Raw genomic sequence first — 26,168 nt, 5'->3', positions numbered from 1 at the left:
CAGAAAAGACCCAGTCATCTCCAGTAATTTGGTAGTATTTCAGTAAAAGCCTTGGCATTTCTTAAAATAAATACACTTCTCATTATTCTTGTACACAATGGATTATTTACGCATGTTTTCTTTGTTTTGCAATATATGCAAAATAAAATCCAAGCATTTTAATCATCAGAATAGACCAGAAAAGCCCAAGGGCTCTCTTTTGTCAGTCCATCCAGTAGAATGAGTTTGCTACGCCTCCTTAACTACTAGGAGGATTGTCATGACACTTTAAACATAAACACACATTTATGAACTAGTTGGTCCAGATGTAAATGGTGATGATCCGATGCTCATCATGGCACAATGGCCATCATGAAATTTTTGATATCCCTCCTTCTCCTGAATGGATAGTCATATCAGAATATGGTTTTCACTAAACGAAAAAGGTGCCGATCTGACATACAATATGGCTGCCACAGTGGCCGTCTCGAAATCCTATCACTACTGCTCCTACATGGTTAGTCATATCTACAGAGGATTTTCAATAAAAGACTTTATATGATGCCTTTTTAGTACTAAAGGAAAATGGTGCCAATCTAAAATCCGATATAGACACCACAACAGCCATTTTGAAATCTTGTTCTCACTACTCCTTCACAACAAAAAGTTATGTTGAGATGAGGTTTTCAACAACAGGCTTCTTATGATGCTGATTCTGAATGAAAACGATGCTGATCTAATGTGATGCCACAATGGCCAGCTTAACAATCTTGTTATTACTACCTGTCCTGAGTCAGTGGTCATACCAGCATGGGGTTTTCACTAAAAGATTTATTGTGATGTTTTATTGATCCTGAACAACATCTGGAACCAACATACATTTTTTAGGGCAGTTGGGGGAATGGCACATTTAACACTTTATATAGCCATATCATGCTGAGGTGAATCGGAGTTAAATGCGCATCTCAAGGACACATCAAGGTCGCTAACCTAGGCAGGTATGAAAATTGTGCTTCAGTGGCTCCCATCTAAAGGTCATTGCTTTCCTCAGGGTTCTAATGTCTCTCCTACATGGTAGACCACCTCATATTGACTATGGAGCCAGCATAAGTGCACTAAAACTTGCTGAAAAATTACCAGCATTTAAGGACTAATTTGGAATGCATACAGACCTGCTACAGTGACCTTTTGCATTTGAAGACCATTATTACACATCAGTGATATCACTGTATATAAAATGTTGCACCTTGTTACATGTCAGTGATATTAGAATATATATAATGTTAAAACATGTTTGACATCGGTCATATGAAATGTTGCAGCTTGTAAAATATCAGTAACTTCAGGGTATATAAAATGTTACAACTTGATAGACATGAGTGATATCAGAGCAGGTCTATAAAATGTTGCAACCTTTATGATAATGTGGTATATACAATTTTACAATTTGTTTGATATCTGATACATCAGGATATGTAAAGTATTACAACTTAATAGACAACAATATCAAAGTATATAAAATGTTGCAAATTGTTAGACATCAGTGCTCTAATGCTATATAAAATGTTACAATTTGATATCAGTGATATCAGAATAGATAAAGTGTTACAGCTCATTACACATTGATGATGTCATAGTATATAAAATGTTATAACTTGTTAGACATCAGTGATCTGTTGCTATATAAAATGTTACAATTTGGTATCAGTGATATCAGGATAGATAAAATGTTACAGCTCATTACACATTGACGATGTCATAGTATATAAAAGTGTTATAGCTTGTTAAATATCAATGACAGCTGTAGGTTAAATTTTGAATTTGTCTCTTGTTAAAGGCATCATGCTGGCACTGAAAACTTTAATGGTAGTAATGACTCTGAGTTTGATAATTTTTATTTAAGATATTAATCCACTCTTCTCAGGTTTTAAATTTTTCTTTTTCCTGTCTATTTTCAGATGATGAGGGGATCAATGTAGATTTGAATTGAAAGTTACAGCTGATACATTGTGCTTCCATGCAACATGATGCTGCTTTCCACTGATTGTTTGGTCTGCCACGACTGTCATCCATTCAGCATAGAATCATATGATAAGATGAGCAGAAGTTTATTATTGTTCAGTAGATCAAAGTAAATTTCCTATTTTTATACTGTATGTAATTATCATTTATGCCTGTATTTTTTTGTCAAACCTGTTTAGAGTACATAGCATTTTACCTTGGACAAGTGTGCATTATTTTGTAAGCATAAATTTTTGTTATATTTTTGAAAGGGAAATCATGTATTAAAATTATGTGACATGATAACATTTGGGATCGGTCCAGATATATGGGCCTCAATATTTCAGAAAGCAGAATTACCAATGTCTGCAATTTACTACTGTAAATTTATTCCTATTTGATCAAATTCTTTCCCAAAATGAAGGACCAGTCTCCATTCTGAGTCATAAAAAAATCCTCTGGTTTTCTTACATTATTAATCACATTTACTTATGATGGTCATGTAAACTAAGTAATAGGAAGTATCCAATGAAAGATTGTTTGACAGAGCTAGAAAAGAGACCCCAAAACTCGTCTGAATTTATGAAGTAATTGTCCAAGGACTTAACATGAGTTTCTTCTTCAAATACGTCACCCAATCATAAAACCTTAGAACTATTACTACCAAGCAAAATTCAGACCTCCCAATACTACTTGTAGCTAAAGGGAGCTTCAAGTTGTATGCCCACCTATCTGGCAGTTGGGTAGAGTGATCTTCCCTTAGGTATAAGATTTGGCAGCACAGCTTAAGAACATGTGTTATTTACCTAGCAAAGACCTAGCAAAAGCCAGAATCTATGTGGAAGATATACCATTACAGGTTGGAGGGTTTTTTCACTTCTAAGGAAAGTATACTCTGTCAATATTTCCAACTTTTTCTCTTCCTATCCCGACAAAGTTCTGCCTTTACAATTTGCTAACACTTTGTCATTGTCTCACATTTATGTACTTGCATGGGGAGCCAAAGCGACTTCACATTAAGTTCGGGCTATAATTATGTATTTGCAAGTCTCTAGGGCTTATAAAAGCTCCTAATATATGTGTAATTACATTACAAATGGGTACATATTGGTGAATTTCTATTCCAAGGCATTTGTAGCATCTGGGCACCAACTTCATTGTTTTTAATTGTACAGGCAGTCTGTTGGATTTTTTTCACTACAGGTAATTGCCTCATTTTGGATATTGTCATACCTACTTTGTAAGTATTTAAAACGCTACCTCAATTCCTTTTATTTAAAGGTTTTTGTGTGTAATATAGACACTTGTGTACATTTCTGTATTGCTTCCACTCTTGTTGGACAAGTACAGGTAAGATTTATATACATGGTTTGCTCAATTGCACCTTGCTCGTGCATGTTTCTCTATGTGATACAAGTCATGTTTATCTGCATAAGCATTCCATCATATTTAATGAGCACCTAGTCACTCGCACAACTTCATAGGATGGTTTCGGGCTGCAGTATTTATATGTGTGCAGGTCTTTATGCCCTTAAGAAATTCCTTATATATATTTAATATTATCATTTCTGGTACATACAGGTGAGTTTCCTTTAGCATGGCATCCATGGCCTCGGAACACCATGCTTCAATGATTGCACCCATACATACCATCCTTGACCATTCCTAAAGGTAGCATTTTAATTGAAATCGTCTGCTATAACTCTTTTTCAGGTATCCTTCATTTGGTATAGCTCAGCACCCATACTTTATTGAAACATCACATGCAGGCCCAAGGTTTATACTTCTCCTACTTACAGGTGGTATTGTCACTATATTTTTACCTGTCTGGTTCATTGCTACATTAGACTGTCATCAATTTCTGGGGCAACCTTTTAAGATTTAGCTCTGTACGGACATTGTATTCTAAAAGACACGTGCAGGGCTTTAGCTTTATATGTTTTGTTCTGTTTGTCTAACAGATGAGAAATTTGGGCAAAGCACAAAAGCACACAGCTCAGAAGGAAGACATCATTAGTCTGCATGCTGACCTTTCTTCGATGTGAAAATGTCTGGTGGACAAGATAGATACATCAACTTACCCATGAGCCACAAAGCGCCAGACAGTGACAAACTATGAAATCGCTCCTAGAACCCCATCACCACCACATGACTCTACATTTTTGGCAACTCCCTCTACCTTATCTCCTCTGGGTTCGACTTGATTCCTATTGCAGAATAGCAAGGGACAGAGCTAACACCAGCCAAGTTCCCTCTCACGCAACAAATATTGGAACAGGTTACATGTATCAAACATACAATAACCCATCCCAGCTGATGATCCTAATGATATGCTCTCCACACCGATGGCCTATTTCCATTGCGACTGGCCTAGGTCATATACTAGGGATCACGAAGTGCCAAAACATCAATATTATGGGCTCAGTCTCTAACAGCCAAACTTCCAGTACATTAATCCTGACTTTTGAAGACATGTGCAGGGACAAATTTAATCCTCATGCTACACACTCATTCAGCATGATGCCACGAATAGTTCCTCATGCCTCAACAGATGTCACTTCACAGTTTCATCACACTCTTCCACAAGAAGAGGCTCTTTACTCAGTGACTGTCTGGAAGTCACGGCTTCTCATTCAAGGCATTCCAAAAGTTTAGTGAGCGACAGACCTCATCACTCTTTACCAGCTAAGTCTCAAACATTACAGGGGACCATAGCCTTACCTCTTGCAACCAAGATGATGTTGCATGTTCTCCAGTGATGTCACACTCTCCAATGGCTTGGGAAGATTCAGCCTTCTGAGCCTTCATTGAGGATGTTTTCTGCCTTTGACCTTCAGAGTTTTGTCCTCCTCCTCCCACTCCATCAACAACCTGGACCAGAGCTCCAACATCTGTTCATCTTTAAAAGGAATGGAAGAGTCCCACTTGTGTAACTTCCACAGTCAGGGAGAGTTGCAAACATTCTGACCTGCATTCTTCATAAGTTTGCCAGCGGTTCTACCTTTGCTACTTACCAGTCTTTCGTTTGGAAACCCAAGCAGTTGACAGTGATATTAGTGCTTTGGGGATGACAAAGCCACATTCCAGGGCATGCACGGGAGTCTGTCTCAATAATGGCCTGAGTATTGAATAGAGCCACTCAGCTAAAAATTTACAGTTTGGCAGAATGGGACTCAATGCTCTCTGCACTCACTTTCCTGAAGGACCAAGCTAAGAATTCATCTTTCATCCTCTAAACTTTTGTTTAATGGCCAGATTGAAACGTCCACAAACAAACCACTTAGGAAACCAATTTCTCTCCTTCCACAACCACATCAGATAGTACAAAAAATCAACAAAAGGACCCAAAGGCCACTTATTGGACATGAACCTCGGAAAACCATCCTATCAAAGATTCATCCAGCAAAAGCCACAGATATAGCAATGAGAGGGTCCTTAAGTTCATTCCAGACTTTTCTTGGTCCCAAAGACAAACATCACTCTGCATTTGGTTATCGACCTATGCACCCTCAATCAGTTCATCCATGTCCCTTGGTTCTTAATGGAAACACTACAGTGCATTTTGAATGCCACCCATGACGGAGACTTCGCCATCAATGTGGACTTAAACAGCACATACCTTCATGTTCCTATTCACAAGGCTTTCAGGATGTTCCTGCAGTTTGCCTACAGCATTGTATTCCAATTCAGGGCACTCTCATTGGCCCCTGGGTATTCACACATCTGATTAATTGATTAATCAAGTTACCAGCAGAAACATCAGTGAGTTAGCTCTAATGAGACATGATAACCCTTATTACCAATATGGACTTCTCGTCAACAAGGAAAAATCTGACCTAGTACCATCTCAGCAATGTTTTCACCTAGGTATGGTGTTCTATATACAAGGGAACAGATTTCATCTCCCTCAGGATTGTGCATTGAAATCTGAACCATGGTTAGCACCTTTACTATCGAGGAATTCTATCTGCATGGGAAATTCTTCACCTACTAGGCTGCTCAATGAGGCAGTGGACCTCATGGTCCTAGGTCGCCTTCCTATACACTATTGTAAATGATTCTTCTGGCTGTATGAGGCCTAAAGTGTGCCACTGGACCATCCTTTCACCATCAGCACACAACTGAGGCACCATCTACAGAAACGGGGCAACCTAACTTGGCTCACAGCAGATATACATCTGCAAGTACAACTGCCCAAGATTACAGTCTGTACCGATGCAAGAATGGAAGGCTGGGGAGCCCACCTCCTGCCATCCTTTCGGAAAGCTAGCAATGCATGCTATCCTCAGGAACAACATCTTCATATCAATAAATTATGGAGATGATGGCCATTGTGAAAGCCTATCAATGGTGGCAGGAACGTTTGCATGGCAAGGGATTTCACATTCTGTCCGACACCTATACATTTGTGACTTATCTCACATGACAAGGAGGAACCAACAGTGGTGGCTTATCTTAAATTACAAGGAGGAACCAAGTACCAAGGCCTTTGCATCCTGATGTGGTACTTTCTAAAGTGGTATTGTCTTCAACAAATCTACATGCAAGTTTACTATATATCTCAGGTCCTAATGTCCTGGAACAATCCACTAATGGTCTCTTCATCCCTTGGTTTTCATTCAGATATGTATCTGATGGGACTGACCATTGGTGGACCTGTTTATGACAATGTAGAATACCAACTCCCAACCTTCATATCTCCAGTCCTGGACTTAAAGTCTGGGCAGTCTATACCTTATCGATAGATTGGAAATGGCTTGGATGCATACACCAACCCTTCAACATCTCTGATTTCAAAAAGTGATACAGAAAGCAAAGAAATCAGAATGTCACCTTATCATCATTGCTCCACTCGGATGGGAGAGGACATGGATCAGCGACCTCATTCATCTTGCAATGGTAATGTTTTGGACACTTTCCCATATCTACTCAAACAAAACCACGATGGCAGTTTCTTTCATACTCAGCGCAATGGAACCTGCATGCCTGGATCACATGAAACAGACCCTCAGAAATAAAGTTTTCACAACCAGTCATGGAGAGAATTGCTCTATCCAAGAACGACCTCCACTCTGAAAGCATACTTAGGTATATGGCATGTTTTCACCCAGTGATGCACAAACGAACACATCATACCTCTCCAGGCATCTATACTGCAAATAGCTGACTTCCTCTAGCTCTTTGTAGAGAGAAAGTTCGTGCTGAGTATGATTAATTGCCGCTCCATGATCACTGACCTTTTGTCATCACAAAGGAGATGACTTTGGACAAAACAATTATTAATCCAACCTACTCTCCAACTTTGAGTATACACAACCATAAGTGTTAGCCTTATGCCCAGTGTGGAACCTATCTTGGGTATTAACTGGCTGAACAAGACATATTTGAACCACTTTAAGGGGCTTCACTGGTGCATCTTTCATACAAGACCTGCTTCCTAATGGTGTTAGTGAATGCAGGCAGAATTAGCGAAATACATGCCCCTATCATCAGACCCGAATAACATGCAGTTCCAAGACAGGTCAGTCTTACTAATGACAACATTCTCTTTCATCACCAAGAACTGGCTTTCTTACATGGGTAACCAGGCTTTCATTATGAAACCTCTGTCTTGTCTGGACACATCAGCTGAAGGTCACATACAAGACCCAGTTCGGGCTTTCAAGTAATACCTTAATAGAACAGAGCCTTTGTGTCGAGGGAGATCACACCGCTTTCTGCTTCTCATAAAAGGACGGGAGGATACATCAAAACAGACATCTCATCCTGGATTAAATGGGTTATTCACTTGGCATATAGAGAAATAACCCCAGCTAAAAAAATGTTTGTACGCATTGCAGTTCACAAGATTAGAGCAATTGCCACCAACCTAGCATTTGACTGGAACTGTTCACTAACTGACATCATTCAGGTTGTAGGATGGAGATCGGAGCCCACATTCTCTCACCTTTATCTCAGAACTCTCATCCCAAAGGACCCATTTCTGGTAGGACCTATATCAGCAGCTTAACATATCACCATTCCAGGTCAATTGACAGCTTCATGAGACGCAGCTTCACAACTTATCATGGATTTTTTAAGGGAATTTTTTTTCCTATTTGAAACAGTGCCGTGACAGATGGAGTCCCCTCCAGTCAGTCCAGACACACAGACACCTAGAAGTTGTCTCACATACCTTAGGAAACTGGAGATGGTATTTCCCTTATAAGGGGATATACCTCCCAACACCTCTTACCTATTCTCCTAAGGTTTTTTGACTTGGTAACAGATTTAAAGAAGAAACCAATTTGTCCTAGTAAGAATATTTACCCAATCATAATACTCATACACCCCCTGGCCTCCCCACAGTTACATCCACAGAGAGCGTGCCTTCCACTCCAGTAGTAACTGACATATTCTTAGTGTCTTACGTCAAGTCTTGTACTCAGGGGGAAATCACTCTGCCTGACTGCCACAATAGGTCAGTATACAACCATAGCTAGCGATATAACCAGGAATCTTCCAAAGGGGTTGGGGATTCCAAAGGGGTTGTAGAACCTATACATTTACAAGGACATAGCCCAATTAGAAATATCAGTGAACATGTGTACCTCCATCATTATGCTATATTCATGTCAAATACAATGAAACCATGTATTAGCATACACTTGTTTATACAGAACACCTGTTTGTAAAAGACGTGCACCTTTTCTTAAGTTTATTTAAATATTTCACATGTATTTAAAGGACACCTGTCAATAAAGATCAAACCTGTATGGTCCCATGACTGTCCATTATATCTACATGTTTAATAGTAAATGTATTTTGGGGAAAACTGAAAACTTTTGGGCTATTCATTAAAATTAAACTTGCTGCATTTTGTTGAACATTTTCATTACTGAAAGATACCAATGAACAGACTAAAAGACCTTTTAAGTCAGAAAATATACAAAACATTAATGGATAGGCACATGTGTTTGTGTCATTTTGTCTTAAAGATTTGCAACAAATTCTAACGTTTCACATCACCCGAGATGACAAGTTCACACATTACAGTCTTCATAAATCATAGAGTACCATACCAATTGTCTGAATTTGTCCAGAAAATCTGCCATGTGGTTAACTGATTTTAATCAGTTGGGATTTAAAATTTCAGGGGTCACGGGTCATGATGGATACCCATGTGAGCAGATACTCTCAGTAATTGCAACTAGAGGATTTACATTCTTCGCTTTCATTCTATATTTATGTCAGTAACAAGCCCGAAGAATAATTGAAAATTATATTATGACTGTATTTATATTATGACTATATTTATATTGGTTCACCCCATATATCTTTCTGATAAACATTCATTTCTTTGAAATATATACATATAAAATGTTTGGTACCTAAACTCACATATATGAGCATCAAGGTAGCAGAAGCCAACTCAAATGGAGTAGCATTGTGAAAGTTCTGATTGATGGCTGCCACACAAATTTGACAGTTCCTACAACTCCAAAATAGCTGCTCCACTTCAGAAATCATTCCATCAGCTTGCCTTAAATCTGAAGAGACCACCCCTTGTGTCAACAAATATGGTATCAAGAAACAGATGTGACCAACATAGAAGTCATCACTTGTGTAACAGAATTGATCTTTGCATTGAAAATGGGCCATAAATAACATGGTTTTCCAAAGATATTGGTTTTTAGTATAGTTCCAACATAGACCTGAACTTGCAGTGCCAGTACTCTCATTTGGTACAAATGTGGTTTTCTAGTTACAATTAATACATGCTGTAAATTTTTCATTTTGATAAGGTTATTATTAAGAAATTGATATGTAATTCCATGTTCAATAAATCAGTAATGTATGTTTTCATATTACAGTGGAACCCCGCTACAACGCGATGATCGGGGTCCATAAAATCGGATCGCGTTAAAAGCGGGGTCGCGTTAATGCGGGGTTTTACAATATTTAACTTTTTTTCCGAGAACATATACGTGTATACATGTGCAATGATCAAAAGTCGGCTTATCATCAGATGAATATTAACTGGAATGCATTAATTAAGATATATTCAAAATAATCGATGGCTAATATATTTATAGGTTATTACTGTGCATTAAAAACATTTACTAATTTTTATTTGTTTGAACGATAATACAGATTGACCGATAATACCAGACTATCGCTATATCATGAAAAGTGTATCAACACCGTATGCTACCGTGCCGTCGTGGCATGCAGTTCATCCATAATGGATGTAATTTCATTGAAAATCGTACAGATTTAAAATATTCAATAATTTTGTAATAGTCTGAATTCGTCGTGTAAAATATAGGATGAACAAAATATTGAAACCAATATGAAGTTAATTTCTTGTTTTGTTTTTTTTACTTTTCTCCAAATTTTTTTTTTTCATGTGTGAATGAATATACGAAATTTCGGGAGCCATGCTACGACCGCGTTATATCCGAATTCGCGTTATGGCGGGGTTCCACTGTATTCAGATACATCATTTTTTGCCATATTCTACATGGGCATTGACATCAAAATAAGTTCATCTTTATTTTCCTTATGCAATTCATCATAATAAACTGTATTACATGTATGCAAATTAACTCTATTAACCACATATTCAACTCTCATTATGCAGAATCTCTTTCATTATGGTAAATCAGATGCGAAATATCGAAATTGAATGCTTAACTGTGATCATACAGTGTTATTTCTCTTTATTTTCTGTTCATTTGAAGGCCGTGTTCTCCCATGGAATTTATAGGATAGCAGGCCTGTGACTACCACAAACAGCTGTTATCCTATCTAGGATGTATATATATACCTTGAGTCTGATAAAGTCTGATAAGATGAAATGGACTAGACATTGTGTTGGCTTGCAGTTTGTGTCATTTAACAGGAGGGCATTATTCAGTCCTTGCTAAGTATGGAGGTGCATGCTGCATTACCCAACTGTTGGTTTTGCATTTGATCCGTTGCATTTGGTAGATTTAAAAGTATTGAATGGGCCTATGGTGCCATATGCTACTTGTTGTATTTGGTAGATTTAAAAGTATTAAATGGTTACATGGTACCATATATTGCAGGTTGTATTTTGTAGATTTAAAAGTATTGAATGGTCCTATGGTGCCATATTCTACCTGTTGCATTTGGTAGATTTAAATGTATTGAATGGTCACATGGTACCATATACTACCTGTTGTATTTGGTAGATTTAGAAGTACTGATGGTCCTATGGTACCATATATTGCAGGTTTTATTTTGTAGATTTAAAAGTATTGAATGGTCCTATGGTGCCATATTCTACCTGTTGCATTTGGTAGATTTAAATGTATTGAATGGTCACATGGTACCATATATTGCAGGTTTTATTTTGTAGATTTAAAAGCATTGAATGGTCCTATGGTGCCATATACTACCTGTTGCATTTGGTAGATTTAAATGTATTGAATGGTCACATGGTACCTCATGCTACTTGTTGCATTTGGTAGATTTAAATGTATTGAATGGTCACATGGTACCATATATTGCAGGTTGTATTTTGTAGATTTAAAAGCATTGAATGGTCCTATGGTGCCATATACTACCTGTTGCATTTGGTAGATTTAGAAGTACTGATGGTCCTATGGTACCATATATTGCAGGTTGTATTTTGTAGATTTAAAAGTATTGGATGGTCACATGGTACTGTATACTACCTGTTGCATTTGGTAGATTTAAATGTATTGAATGGTCACATGGTACCATATATTGCAGGTTGTATTTTGTAGATTTAAAAGTATTGGATGGTCACATGGTACTGTATACTACCTGTTGCATTTGGTAGATTTAAATGTATTGAATGGTCACATGGTACCATATATTGCAGGTTGTATTTTGTAGATTTAAATGTATTGAATGGTCACATGGTACCATATACTACCTGTTGTATTTGGTAGATTTAGAAGTACTGATGGTCCTATGGTACCATATATTGCAGGTTGTATTTTGTAGATTTAAAAGTATTGGATGGTCACATGGTACTGTATACTACCTGTTGCATTTGGTAGATTTAAATGTATTGAATGGTCACATGGTACCATATATTGCAGGTTGTATTTTGTAGATTTAAAAGTATTGGATGGTCACATGGTACTGTATACTACCTGTTGTATTTGGTAGATTTAAATGTATTGAATGGTCACATGGTACCATATATTGCAGGTTTTATTTTGTAGATTTAAAAGTATTGAATGGTCCTATGGTGCCATATACTACCTGTTGCATTTGGTAGATTTAAATGTATTGAATGGTCACATGGTACCATATACTACCTGTTGCATTTGGTAGATTTAGAAGTACTGATGGTCCTATGGTACCATATATTGCAGGTTGTATTTTGTAGATTTAAAAGTATTGGATGGTCACATGGTACTGTATACTACCTGTTGCATTTGGTAGATTTAAATGTATTGAATGGTCACATGGTACCATATATTGCAGGTTGTATTTTGTAGATTTAAAAGCATTGAATGGTCCTATGGTGCCATATACTACCTGTTGCATTTGGTAGATTTAAATGTATTGAATGGTCACATGGTACCATATACTACCTGTTGTATTTGGTAGATTTAGAAGTACTAATGGTCACATGGTACCATATATTGCAGGTTTTATTTTGTAGATTTAAAAGTATTGAATGGTCCTATGGTGCCATATACTACCTGTTGCATTTGGTAGATTTAAATGTATTGAATGGTCCTATGGTGCCATATTCTACCTGTTGCATTTGCTAGATTTAAATGTATTGAATGGTCACATGGTACCTCATGCTACTTGTTGCATTTGGTAGATTTAGAAGTACTGATGGTCACATGGTACCATATATTGCAGGTTGTATTTTGTAGATTTAAAAGTATTGGATGGTCACATGGTACTGTATACTACCTGTTGCATTTGGTAGATTTAAATGTATTGAATGGTCACATGGTACCATATATTGCAGGTTGTATTTTGTAGATTTAAAAGTATTGGATGGTCACATGGTACTGTATACTACCTGTTGCATTTGGTAGATTTAAATGTATTGAATGGTCACATGGTACCATATATTGCAGGTTGTATTTTGTAGATTTAAAAGTATTGGATGGTCACATGGTACTGTATACTACTTGTTGCATTTGGTAGATTTAAATGTATTGAATGGTCACATGGTACCATATATTGCAGGTTGTATTTTGTAGATTTAAAAGTATTGGATGGTCACATGGTACTGTATACTACCTGTTGCATTTGGTAGATTTGAATATATTGAATGGTCACATGGTACCATATATTGCAGATTGTAATTTATAGATTGAAAAGTATTGGATGGTCACATGGTACTGTATACTACCTGTTGTATTTGGTAGATTTAAATGTATTGAATGGTCACATGGTACCATATATTGCAGGTTGTATTTTGTAGATTTAAAAGTATTGGATGGTCACATGGTACTGTATACTACTTGTTGCATTTGGTAGATTTAAATGTATTGAATGGTCACATGGTACCATATATTGCAGGTTGTATTTTGTAGATTTAAAAGTATTGGATGGTCACATGGTACCATCTACTACCTAGTAGTGAACAGCTTAAAATGGTGTTATTTTTGGCAATTTTTCTGCAAGCACACAACTCATTAGAGAAATCACCTTAGGAAAAAAAAGTTGAAGTACTGTCATACTCCATGATGAAGCACTTTTATGTGGAAAGAAACTGATCTTTTTTGAAGGAAATTGTCAATAATTTATGGAACATATTTTAATCTTCCAAACCTTCTCAGAATGTACAATGCACTGCTTCAAAACAAGGAATTTTTTTGTAAGAATAGTAAATACTGTCAGCAAGATAATTTATAAAATATATATATATATATATACACATACATGATAAATTGTTGCTTTTATAGGTGCCACAAAAGAGGATGATTAATTTACATGAAAAATATTCAGCAGTTAAGAAGCAGAGATCTTGTGAAATACCCATTTTGATAACACACAAAAAATGCAGATCATACAACAATTCTCTCCCATATATTACTTAGAATACTTCAGAAATATTTTGTATAAAGATACATGTGAGAGACTGAAGCCATAAAGATATGTTGAGTGTCTGTTCGCTGACATCATGCATCTTTATTGTCTACACAACCTGAATAAATGGGAATCAGCTTGTAATTTGTAAAATTTTAATTCTGTATAGAAGTTTACATTTAACTTTACAAATGCATTATCATTGGATGCCAATGATGCCCATTGCTAACCTATCAAAATGTTCTGGGGAGATCACTGCATGGTATAATAGTAATTTACTATGTAACATTTCACATGAACATGACCTGAGAAAGGTACTGTTGATAATTTTCTGATTTTGTTTATTCAGAATTTGTGAAAATTATGTTTTGCTTTTTCATGTAATGTTGTGAATAGAGCTCTGTTCATTTTCTGTTAAATATACTGCATGAATGTGATGATGGATTATAAATATATATATATATATATATGTTCTTATACATTCCATTTGTTGTGTCAAATATGTACATTTGTTACCTGAGGGCATTCAGTTAAATATTTTGAGATTTAAATGTATTTTGAACAATTTTCAAATGTTTCTAGTCAGATTTATCACTCTTTCAAAAACCACATACAGTATTGTCAGATAATTAATTTAAATTTCATACATAGTACATTACTCCTCATTATAATGATGTCCATAGAAGCCATGGAGTAACTGCCTTATTATAATGTACATGATTCAGTATTCCCTCAATATAATGATGTCCATGGAAGCCATGGAGTAACTGCCTTATTATAATGTACACGATACAGTACTCCTCATTATAATGATGTCTATGGAAGCCATGGAGTATACTGACCTATACTGAATCCACCTTATCATTAACTACATGAACATATAATTTTAGTCAATGAAAGGGATACATGACCATTCATGTACTTGCCTTATAACAGTCAATGAAAGGGATACATGACCATTCATGTACTTGCCTTATAACAGTCAATGAAATGGGATATATGACCATTCATGTACTTGCCTTATAACAGTCAATGAAATGGGATACATGACCATTCATGTACTTGCCTTATAACAGTCAATGAAATGGATACATGACCATTCATGTACTTGCCTTATAACAGTCAATGAAATGGGATACATGACCATTCATGTACTTGCCTTATAACAGTCAATGAAAGGGATACATGACCATTCATGTACTTGCCTTATAACAGTCAGTGAAATGGGATACATGACCATTCATGTACTTGCCTTATAACAGTCAATGAAATGGGATACATAACCATTCATGTACTTGCCTTATAACAGTCAATGAAAGGGATACATCACCATTCATGTACTTGCCTTATAACAGTCAATGAAAGGGATACATGACCATTCATGTACTTGCCTTATAACAGGAGGTACATTGTAGTGAAGGACCTTACAGTGAGGCAGTGGTGTATATGTATCAGTTTCCTGTTTGACAGCTCTGGCTTATTTGAAGGATATATGAAAAACAAAAATGGATTCATACATTAATATCACAGTAGATTAGTCAGTGAAGGACTTCTTATCCAGTAAGGTGTGGGGAAATTGCAAATAAGTATTTACTAGCTTTTACATCTGTATGACCAAATTCTCAGTGCTGTGTCATTATTTGATGTCATATCATGTATGTATGTGTGTGTGTATGTATGTGTGTGTGTGTATATATATATATATATATATATATATATATATATATATATATATATGACCAGAAATCTTATGCCTTAAAATCATGTATAAATACAGTATAACACTCCTGAAAAACTATTAGCTGCATCACATAATAGTATCATAGAGAAACACAAAGATATATTGAACCTTAAACTTTTGTGTTGATACATTAGAAATCTAGAACTCTCATAAAGACATAGAATGTGTAGCATAAGTGTTATATAATGAATGACTAGTATATATGTTACTGTAAGCATCTGCATATGAGTTGAGTCCCAATGAAAACTGCACAGACTCGGGTCTGCAATCACATATTACACTGGCAGATCTGGATATATGTAATTTGTTAAGAGTAATCGGTGAAAAAAAAGCACAGACCCTTATTTTCTAGAGCGTTATGCAATGGCAGATCAGGGTCTATGTTGTTTGCAGTTGAATTCAACTTGTAAACAAGTTAAGATAGTACAGTATGTTTGACATAGTTGTAATTATAGTAGATGTTTTCCAGATATACTCATTTATAAGTTGAGTCCTACTGCAAAGTGTACAGACCAAGATCTGCCATCACATAATGTGCTGGCTTAAAAGTCATCAGAAAGTTATGACTTACATTTTGGCCTAAAATTATTAGTACATCCAAAAATTAGTTCAGACGACTCAGTGACTCTCCAATCAGAAGCGTATATTAGCATACCAAAGCTCTATATTTGTTCAACTGATTACCTCTAACAATATCCATGGACCCAGATTGGCATTGTGTCAAACCAGATATGGGTCTGTGCAGCTTGCAGTCAGACTCAACTTATAAATGAACATATATGGTAACTATTATTATTATATTTTTTTTTTTAACTGTACAAATTTACTTATACAGTTTTGTTCCCACTCAGTTTTGGGGATGAAGCAGAGACAGGTATAGATTTTACATATTAAGTGTTCATTTCAGATAGAATTTATGAAATGAGTCAAACAATATTTATCTTTTTTAGGCCTTGGATAGCAAAAGATTGAAATTATTTTGATGAACTTCATAAATTGCATTTTAAATGATTGCAAATATTAAATTCTGTTTATTGCATGATGAAAATTAGTTAATTAAACCACAGCAAAAGTATAGTGAAAGAACACTGAAGTACAGTTCGATACCTTGGTCTTTGGGCCTTTGCCTTGGTGGCATCTTGATGTCTTTTGTTATGTCATGTGGTGCTATATGGAAAAACAATGGGTTTATTAATCACATAACAGAAATCATGTAAACTAAACTACAGTTAGACTACACCATATAACAGGTTATCGATAACGGTAAAAACTAACTGGCATAAAACATTGATAGATCTTTATTTTTTAAATTTATTTTCAGTGTCCAAACTTTATAGGTTGATATTACTATTCGCCATGAATCTCAACAGTGTTTCCTTTGATATTAATTTTTAAAAATTCTAGTCAGATGCACTTTTGTTTTTTTAATACAAATTATTTTACAAAATGCACTCACATGTAAAAATGCAGTACATAAGGACTTTCTTGGCCAGCATTTATATTCCAGTGTTAATTACTACAATTAATAGAAGTTTAAAGGAAAAGTTGTCATCATATGATAAATCAAGCAGACTCTGATTAAAACATCCAGAACGGAAAATATGCACAAGTTCCATGCAATTACATTGATGATATATCATCAGTCTTGAAGATCTTGTTATTGCAGCCCATCCTGAATGGATGCTTATATTGACTTGTTATGATATATACTTTGCCCTAAATGAAAATGGTGCTGTTCTGACAGCCAATAGGGGCCCCGAGTGGCCGAGTGGTCTAAAGCGCTCTTCGTTACGGATCACTGCCATCTCACCTCTGTCTGCGGCGGTTCGAGTCTAAGATTCAGCCAATGTGGGCATGTGAGAAAGCCTGCCAGTAGCTTCTCGTGGGTCGGTGGTTCTTTCCGGGGTTTTCCGGGTTCTTCCTCCACCATTAATACTGGCCGCCATGTATAGCCTATCGTGCTGAAAAATGGCGTTAAACCCCACAACAACAACAACAACAACAACTGACAGCCAATAAGGCCACCATAAAAATCATGCTATTGACACTCCTTAATAAATGTTCCTGTCATAATGGGGTGTTTATCAAAATGCTTATGCTAATTGGACCTGAATGAAAATGGTGGTGAGCTCATGTTTAATATGGCAACAGTTAGTTCCAACAGTCAGCTCTGTAAAAAAGAAATGGATTTTACTTGAATTCCTGAAAATTGTTTTCAGTCAGTAGTACCTCAGTGCCTTCGAGGGACTCTTGTTATTTTAAAAAATGCATACCGTACACAGTAATTTGCAACTGAAAATGCTATGAGCTCACATACATGCAGTATGATTATATGCTTTTGCTCACCCTCACTCTTGCATGAAGGTTATATCAGGTTTACAAGACTATACAGCATTAACATGGTATCTAAAGTCACAAAAGACATCACCCACCGCAAGAAAATGGCAAACTGCCATCAGAAATATTGGGAGAATTAAAAGCTGATTTCTCTTAATACATTAACCCCTGCAGGTTTTTGTTGTTTTCACTTGAAATTCGAGTAGGAAACACATTTTGAAAGCTATTTCTGAATACATCCTAATACGTGAACTTCAGGTGATTTTCAAATAACCTAATGCCTAGTTGTGTTAGAAACATCATTTTTGATTGGCTATTTGGCTCACACATGAGCAGAGGGGTAAAGGTTGGAGTTCCTTTTTTTTCTTCATCTTTCTTTTTTGCTTAACAGACCCATTATTTTCATATCAAGACCACTCTTTATTCCAAATGCCCATCTTATCCTACTTTCTGCAAAGGTACATCTGTCTGTTTGCGGTTCATGCCAGTCTGCCATAAATCTGAGACCAAAAAGTCTAAAATCCAGAGACAAAATTGGATTCCAACCGCAAGTGAATTATGGGTGGCAAAAATCGGGTCCAAAAAATGACGTTTTTCCCTCTGTATTTTGTAGTGCAACTAGAATTTCCAGATTATTTGGTGTCATTGTAGAGCTATATCTGTCTACCTTTCTATAATACAGCCCACTTTCATGTATCAAACATGACCTTGATGCTACAGAGCTTGGCAGTAGGCTTCTACCTCCTGCCGCATAAACTCGTCGGCAGAGGTTAATGTATTAAACAGGTTGGTAAATTGTGCTCCGAATTTACAGATATAATGCAAAGTTATCTACATGTATTATCTCCCTTTAAGGATGTTTCTTGATGAAATGCCATAGTAGTTAACTTTATTTTTTATTTATGGGGTTAAACTAATTCATTGACCCAGACACATAGGTTGCTGTGCTTTTTTGTCCTTGACTGGGTTGAATTTTTGTCCTCAGAAAAGCCACACATATATATATATATATATATATATATATATATATATATAGAATGAGATAAGAAATATCATCTATCACCATATGTCTATAATAACCAAACTTGGATTTTAGTTCATATCATTTGTATTGTATTGAAAATGGAACAAACTTATGGTTACATGAACTTAGCCGTTATTTCCAGTGTTCATTTCTTTATACTGCTTTGAGTTGCAAGTGATGCTATAAAATTTCTTACGATGTAAATAGTACATGTAACATTATCTTTTAGACAGTTTCCCAGGTGATGCTTTAGTTTATTTATCAACTTCATCTGGGGAGCAATTTGGTCATTTTGAGGTATTCAGTTCATTTTCGCTTCTCTCCAGAAATGATCAGTAATGAGTGAAACTCACATTTTGTCACCATGTATATTTACGTCATTCTTATTTGCCTTACTTTGTCTGAAACAGTTTTCACTTAATTAATAGCAAAATATTTGTCATTTATTCTCCACAGAAATCCTGTAATAATAACTCGTGTCAAAAATGTTTTTCTCCAGGGTAACTTAGAATATACTATACTCCACTGAAACTATCTGATGGTTAATAGCTCAGCTTTGGTTTGTTATTTCCCTTAGGAGATGTTGTGAATTGTTAACAAACAAATCAGCTGTTTGATTGCTACAAGTAATATATTCTATATGTCTACTGTATCAGCTGTAATTTTTCATACCCTTATTTTTGTGTACCATCAATATTAAAAAACATTTTAAAAATTGTTTTAAATTTTGATATGCCTTCATGTTATGTTGTGATGTCCATCTGTGACCAATTGTCCACCATCTACAGTTACCAGAATTTTGTTGATGGTTTGCACTTGGGATTAGAAATAACTCTGTTTTAAGCTTCAAAACTGAAAGGTCAAGTTCAAATTTGAAGAACAAAATTGAAAATGGCTTCTGCACAATAACTTAAGTTCTTCATCATTCACAGGTACCAAAATTTATGAATAGCTTGTATTTGGGATAAGGAAGAACCTTATCAATTCAAGGGTTACAGTGTCAAAGGTCAGGGTCAATTGAAAGTAGAAATATGGTTTCTGTACAATAACTTTAGTTCTAGATGATATATTTAAACCAAACATTTTGGATAGCTTGCACATGGGGGTAAGGAATAATGTTACAGGTTTTGGAGTAGGTCAAAGGTTAAGGACATTGACTGAGAAAAGAAAAAATGGTTTTGTACACAGTAACATTAATTGTGCATCACAGATGTAGCTGTCTTGCTCTTTGGGTAAGGAAGAAGCCTATCAGTTTGGAGGTGGTGGTGTTAAAATATTATAGGTGAAGGTCTCTAAGACAGAACGAAGAAAAATGATTTCTCCACAAAATTACATTGACCTTTATAAAAATAGAGGACTGTAAAATATGGGATGGATAAGTGTGACCATTGAATTATCTTTGTCATGCAGAAAATGTTGTATTTTTGTTAAATGTTGCAAATATTTGTACTTAAGTTTCTGATAAAGAATTATAATAATTGTTTTATGTAGGTAAACTGAAACATGTTTAAATCATACACATAATTGGGGGACCCCAGGTGGCCAAATGGTCTAAAGCACTTGCCTTTACCAATTACTGCCATTTCACCTCAGTCCATGTGGATTTGAGTTGCAAGCTTGCCATTCTTCCAGTGGGCCAATGGTTCTTGTGGAAATTTTCCCAGTTATTTCTTCACCATTTATAATGACTGCCATATATAGCCTATTGTATGCTAAAAAATGGCATTAAAACCCACAACAGCAACAAAAAGTTGGTTACACTGCAACATTACCGAAACCAATACACTGCAGTTTTAATGAAATGCATTGCAGTATTAAGTTGATACATTGCTTTATAACAAAATTTGCTACCTTGCAATATTATTGAAATTGATGCATTGCTTTTGAGTATTTCATTGCAAGAAAAATGAGTAATTGCTCTACAGTACCCTCTCTTTATTACTTTGTTCGTTGAATGATCAAAAATCAGCCTTATTATTAGTGAGGATGCGTTGTACCAAGAAATATTGCAGGAAGACTTTGACCTGGTAGTGCCTGTTAAACACATCCAGAGTATCATTATGCTTGCTGTTACGTTTGATCGAACTGCACACTGCACAGACCTGGATCTGATGTCACATAATGAACCAGCAAATCTGGATCTATGCAGTTTGTTAGGAATAAACAGGAGAACAAACAACTTAGACCCTGATCTGCTGGCACATTACATGATGGCAGATCAGTGTCTATGTTGTTTGTAGTTGGACCCAACATATAAACAAGTATAGATAGTTCCCGAATAATGTCATCAGCCACCTTATTTGTGGTATGATGGCAGATTTACCGTTGAGTTTATATGGAATTTGGAAGTTGAAATAAATTCTTTGAATCTCAAGATACTCTTACCAAAATCAGACTTTCTGTTCGTATCTATTTGTAATCTGTAAGTTGATTCTGTGTCAGTGTGCCGTGTTAAAAATAGTCAAGTTTGGTGGTCCCATACAGGAGCAATTGCCATGTTGCCCATTGTCGAGGTAAAATGTGCAGAATATTGTCATGATCGGGAAGATCTATAGACTGTATTTAATGATGTGAAGCACGGCATGATTGGTTATCTACATAAGGAAATGTAAAGTGAAATAAAATAGATAAAACTTTGTCCAGTCCGGTGGAATCCACGACTGCACCATCATTATAAGAAGGGTAACAGTCTAATGAGTTGCTGTACATTAAGGTACCACTCTCTGTGTGTATATATATGTATGTGTGTATGTATATATTGTTGCATGTTTAGGCTATTACATAACGTAACAGGAAAAAAGTGATGATAACAAGCTTTATAAAAAATTAACAAATAATTTATTACCCATGAAAAACAAGGTCAAAATAAGAAAAAGAATTTACGGGATTACAAACCATATCCAAAACTAATCCAAATATTAAAAAATAGAAGTCTTAGTAATAAAAAGTCCTAATGAAATTGAGTTCGAATCCCAATGAAATCCAAAATGGAAGGCAATGACGGATGCTGGTCAAGGGAGGTATTGCAGTATTAATTTTGGTCATGCGCACCTTCGAGGTCAATCTTTCGGGATCATACTTCGAATGTGTACCGATGGCAAACTTAGTAAATTTCCGTGAACTTAATGATCCAGGTGTAGAGTGTGCCGTTAGCTGCCTTTCGGACACCTTGGGTATTTACAAAACGACGATTGAAGTTGCGAATACATGCAACGTTTTCGTTCGCAACTTTTCAGTGAATCCCATCAGCCAAGGTGATTCGAATAGATTGCTGGGGGTTTATTGTGCGAAGAAATTTCTGGTGAACAAAATGTATGATTTTTCAGTACATTTCTGCGCCTACATACATATTAGACATATTTTGGGAGCCTCGCAAAAATAGCCCAAGCGGTCCTAATTAATTTTTCAGCAGTCTGACTCCACATTAATTCTCACAATAAATGTCGGGAATTCGGTTGCGGTACGTACTACCTGAGATAAACAAGGCTCAACAAACCGCACCAGTAGTACATAGTAAAGAATTTCTTCTTCATTTACCTTATAAGTTTTGGTGACCGTTCGACAATCGCGTCATTTTAATTAAAAGTTTCATTTGTTGGAATTGCTTTGAGACCTGAGGCCAGTGTGAATACTTAATATGAAAGAGCACGATTCCGAATAATCCTGTCGGGTTTTATGGACAGAGGGTTTGTATTTATTGTTTTATGACTGCTTTCATTTCAGTGCAATGTGCAATGATCAAGCAACAATGATCTTGCCATTATGTAAATGAATTTCACACGATACTTTCTTGTTTTCTTGTTACTTTGATGTTAAATAACCGTCAACTAATTCTATATGTTACTTCATTATATTTGGGAAATATGAACGAGGTTTTATTTTATGTTCTGAGTAATACTGAATGACCTTGGAGAGTGAAGCATTAGTCCGTAAAAACAAGTTTTTATTTTCCAATACAAAAGCAGTAACCTTTTTTGTTATATACGCATTTCATTTTCCTACCTAAGGCATAACAATAAAGGAAAACACTAAAAAAAAATGAATTTATGCTGTATTTCAAAATAGATACATAACCGTATAATCATTAATACACATTAACACTATTAATGCGCACATCGTACCGCCCAGCGGCCTTTGAACTTCGTCGCTCGCTCAACATTAGTTTAATTTTTTTTCAAGTTTTGGTCTAAAACTTTAAATTTAAAGTCATCTTTTGAATGAATGCGCGCTAAAAAAAACTTTTCCTGTTGGTATGGAATATATGGGTTTTGTTTTCATGTTGATCCAACTAAATTTTGCTTTTCTGCTTATGATCCACTAGATTTATTGGGTCAATTCAGTGCAGTCAGAATAATGTGATTTTGGTAGGAAATGTAGTCAAAATTACATTACAGTTTCGGTGTGTATCATGTTTTCCATGACATAGGTAATGTCATTCGCATTTGTAGAACTAAGCAAGTACATTTTGAGAAAATTCAAGATGCACAAATATAGGTATATTTATTACCATTCTTATTACCAGCCAAAGAAGACATGTTTATGCCTGTCACTTGCATGCTCACTGTTGGAGGAACCCCATCTATGATGTATATCATTACAATTTATATCTTCTATCGCTAGCCAAACATCGTATTATAATAGTTAAACGGGGAATATATATAAATATCTTTTTGGTAGTCTCTCGAGCCGAGGAAGACAAGTTGTGCGATATCATCAACGGTGGACGCGCATGTGGCTCCGTAGTCCAAATTCCGATGCACACAGGCAGTTGCAGGTGGGGTATGGGACACCGGTGGTTGGGAGAGGCTGAGGTACAGATCTTTGACCTCTCTCACGGGCTGAAGCAAGACGCTAGCGGCGGTCAACCTCGAAGGTGGAACAGGCTTTTCTGGTCAGGGCCCGCCAGTGGCTTCTGTCTGAGGCAGCGAAACCGAGCTGGTGGGGTTGAAGATCTATCCATTTGATTTGCGTCTTGAGACTGTCTTTGTACCTCTTGCGAGGGCGGCCTTGGTTTTGGTTGCCCTGGGCTAGCTCGCCAAAGAACAGCTGCTTTGGGACTCTGTTTTGATCCATGCGGATGACATGACCAGTCCAACGAAGCTGGGCCTGAATTAGTTTGGCTTTGATGCTTGTTGTGTTGGCTGTCTCAAGGAATTCCTGGTTGGTGATTCGGTCCTGCCACTTGATCCGCATGATGGATCTCAGGGAGCTCTGATGGAATTGTTCTAACTGACTGATATGCGTTCGGTAGACAGTCCACGTTTCACAGCCATACAAGAGAGACGTGAGGACAACTGCATTGTACACTTTCATCTTTGTTGACAGGCGTATGTCCTTGTGCTAAAAGACCTTGGTTCGGAATCGTCCGAGGGTTTGGCTGGCTTATTGGCTCCTCGCAGTGATCTCTTTGTCCAGGGAGCCATCACTGGACATTGTGCTGCCAAGGTATTTGAAACAATCCACATTCTTCAGCTGCGTGTCGCCAATTGTAATGCCGGGTTGTGATGAGACAGCGTTTGGGGCGGGCTGGAAGATGACTTCTGTCTTTCCTAGGTTAATTGTGAGTCCAAATAGGGTGGAGGCTTCCGAGAACCTGTACACGATTGCTTGTAGGTGAGTCCCTTCATGGGCCATGAGGGCATAGTCATCTTCCAAGAGTGCTTCAGTGATGAGTCTTTCTAGTGTCTTGGTTTTTGTAGTTAGGCGACGGAGCTCAAACAATGCTCCATCCAGGTGATATCTAATTTAGATACCAAGGTCACGGATGGCATGGAGCAGTACCTATGTGAAGAAGAGGTTGAAGAGTACCTTAGCGAGTACACATTCCTGTTTGACACCGTCAGATATGGGGAAATTCTCAGAGGGTTCACCGTCTGAGAGAATCTCCAGTCTGTGGTCTGTCCAGCATTCCGCTCCTCGCAAGGCCTTGGTGATGAGGACATATTGGGCATCGCTCTGGAGGACTATTACATAGTCGATTAAGTGCCATTGGCGAGATCCGGGGTGCATCCATGTGTTCTTGTGTTTGTTCGCCATTCTGAACATTGAGTTTGTGATTAAGAGGTCACATTCTGCGCATTTGCTGAGCAGTGGCAGGCCGTTGTTGTTCATCTTGCCGACACCGTGCTTGCCATAGAAAAACCTTTCATCGACCATAATCGGAGACAACACGGGCGTTGAAATCCCCCAGTAGTATGATCTTGTCCTCAGCTGGAACTGAACTAAGTACAAAGTTGATGTCCATATAGAACTGCTCAATGGTTTCCGCTTGGCTCGAGAGGGTAGGAGCATAGACGCTGATGAGTGTTGCCTGGAATTTGTGTCTGATAGGTAGTCGCAGTTTCATTAATCTCCTATTGATACCAACATACAGGTCTGGAAGCTGTTTCAGAAGACTTGATTTGATAGCCAGACCGACTCCATGGATCCTGTCCTCGTTTTGGGCTTTTCCTTTCCAGAAGAAGGTGTATCCGCTTGCTAGCTTAAGTGAGAGAACCCTCCTGTACAAACCTGGTTTCACTCAAGGCTGCAATGTCGATATTGTAGCATGAAAGCTCCTTAGCAACTAGGTCTGTTCTCCTGTGAGGTCTTGCTACGTTTTCTTTGTCGACGAGCTTCCGGATGTTCCATGCTCCAATAAGAAGTATTTTTCGTTGATAGTTTCGACCGCCGATATGGATGACCTTGTCAGCCGCGGAAAGCTGGCCAGATGTTGAAGGGCAAGCTATTGTTTGGCCACCTTTTCTAGGCCTCTCCTTATGCAGGGGGAGCAGCGCTGCCCTGAAAAGGTCTGCCCAGTCGCCCTGGATGCTGCCGAACTATTTTGCTGCCCTGGGTACAAATCAGCGCGACCACTTGTCCAAGGGCCACCAACATGCAGGTCTCTGACTACAACTCATCTCCGCCTATCGCGTCGCCAGTCGCCCAACGCCGTAGGACTTTGGAAGGTGCTGGTAAGGAACGATGAGTGTGATGATGAGGATGAATGATAGGTGCATAATACATATAACCTGTGCGTGAAGGAGATTGAAGTGAAACAGCCTTTGT

At 37.1% G+C, this 26,168-nt stretch overlaps 2 protein-coding genes across 2 annotated transcripts in view; one reads left to right on the top strand and one right to left on the bottom strand.

The window, feature by feature from the left end:
• The window catches only part of LOC149801126 (tyrosine-protein phosphatase 10D-like), a 155,528-nt gene extending 135,690 nt beyond the window's left edge, over positions 1–19,838 (top strand). The window contains exon 31 of the mRNA XM_089955151.1: positions 1,938–19,838. Within this exon, the coding sequence (XP_089811277.1) occupies positions 1,938–1,969 (32 nt within the window). The 3' untranslated portion in view covers positions 1,970–19,838. The remainder of the gene's footprint in view (positions 1–1,937) is intronic.
• Positions 19,839–23,972: 4,134 nt separating this feature from the next.
• LOC149801125 (uncharacterized) lies at positions 23,973–24,314 on the bottom strand. The gene has a single exon (XM_089956768.1). It carries the CDS (start codon positions 24,312–24,314, stop codon positions 23,973–23,975), a length of 342 nt encoding a protein of 113 aa, XP_089812894.1.
• Positions 24,315–26,168: the final 1,854 nt, after the last annotated feature.

Source organism: Sinohyriopsis cumingii, chromosome 4 (genome assembly GCF_028554795.1).
Source record: "Sinohyriopsis cumingii isolate HCF-2022 chromosome 4, ASM2855479v2, whole genome shotgun sequence".
Taxonomy (NCBI): Eukaryota; Metazoa; Mollusca; class Bivalvia; order Unionida; family Unionidae; genus Sinohyriopsis; species Sinohyriopsis cumingii.
Note: the sequence above shows the minus strand (reverse complement) of the source record. Positions and strands in the feature narration are given on the sequence as shown.

Bases quoted from the DNA above. Each gene is read 5' to 3' on its own strand.
- LOC149801125 (XM_089956768.1), bottom strand. From the start codon at position 24,314: ATGCGGATCAAGTGGCAGGACCGAATCACCAACCAGGAATTCCTTGAG.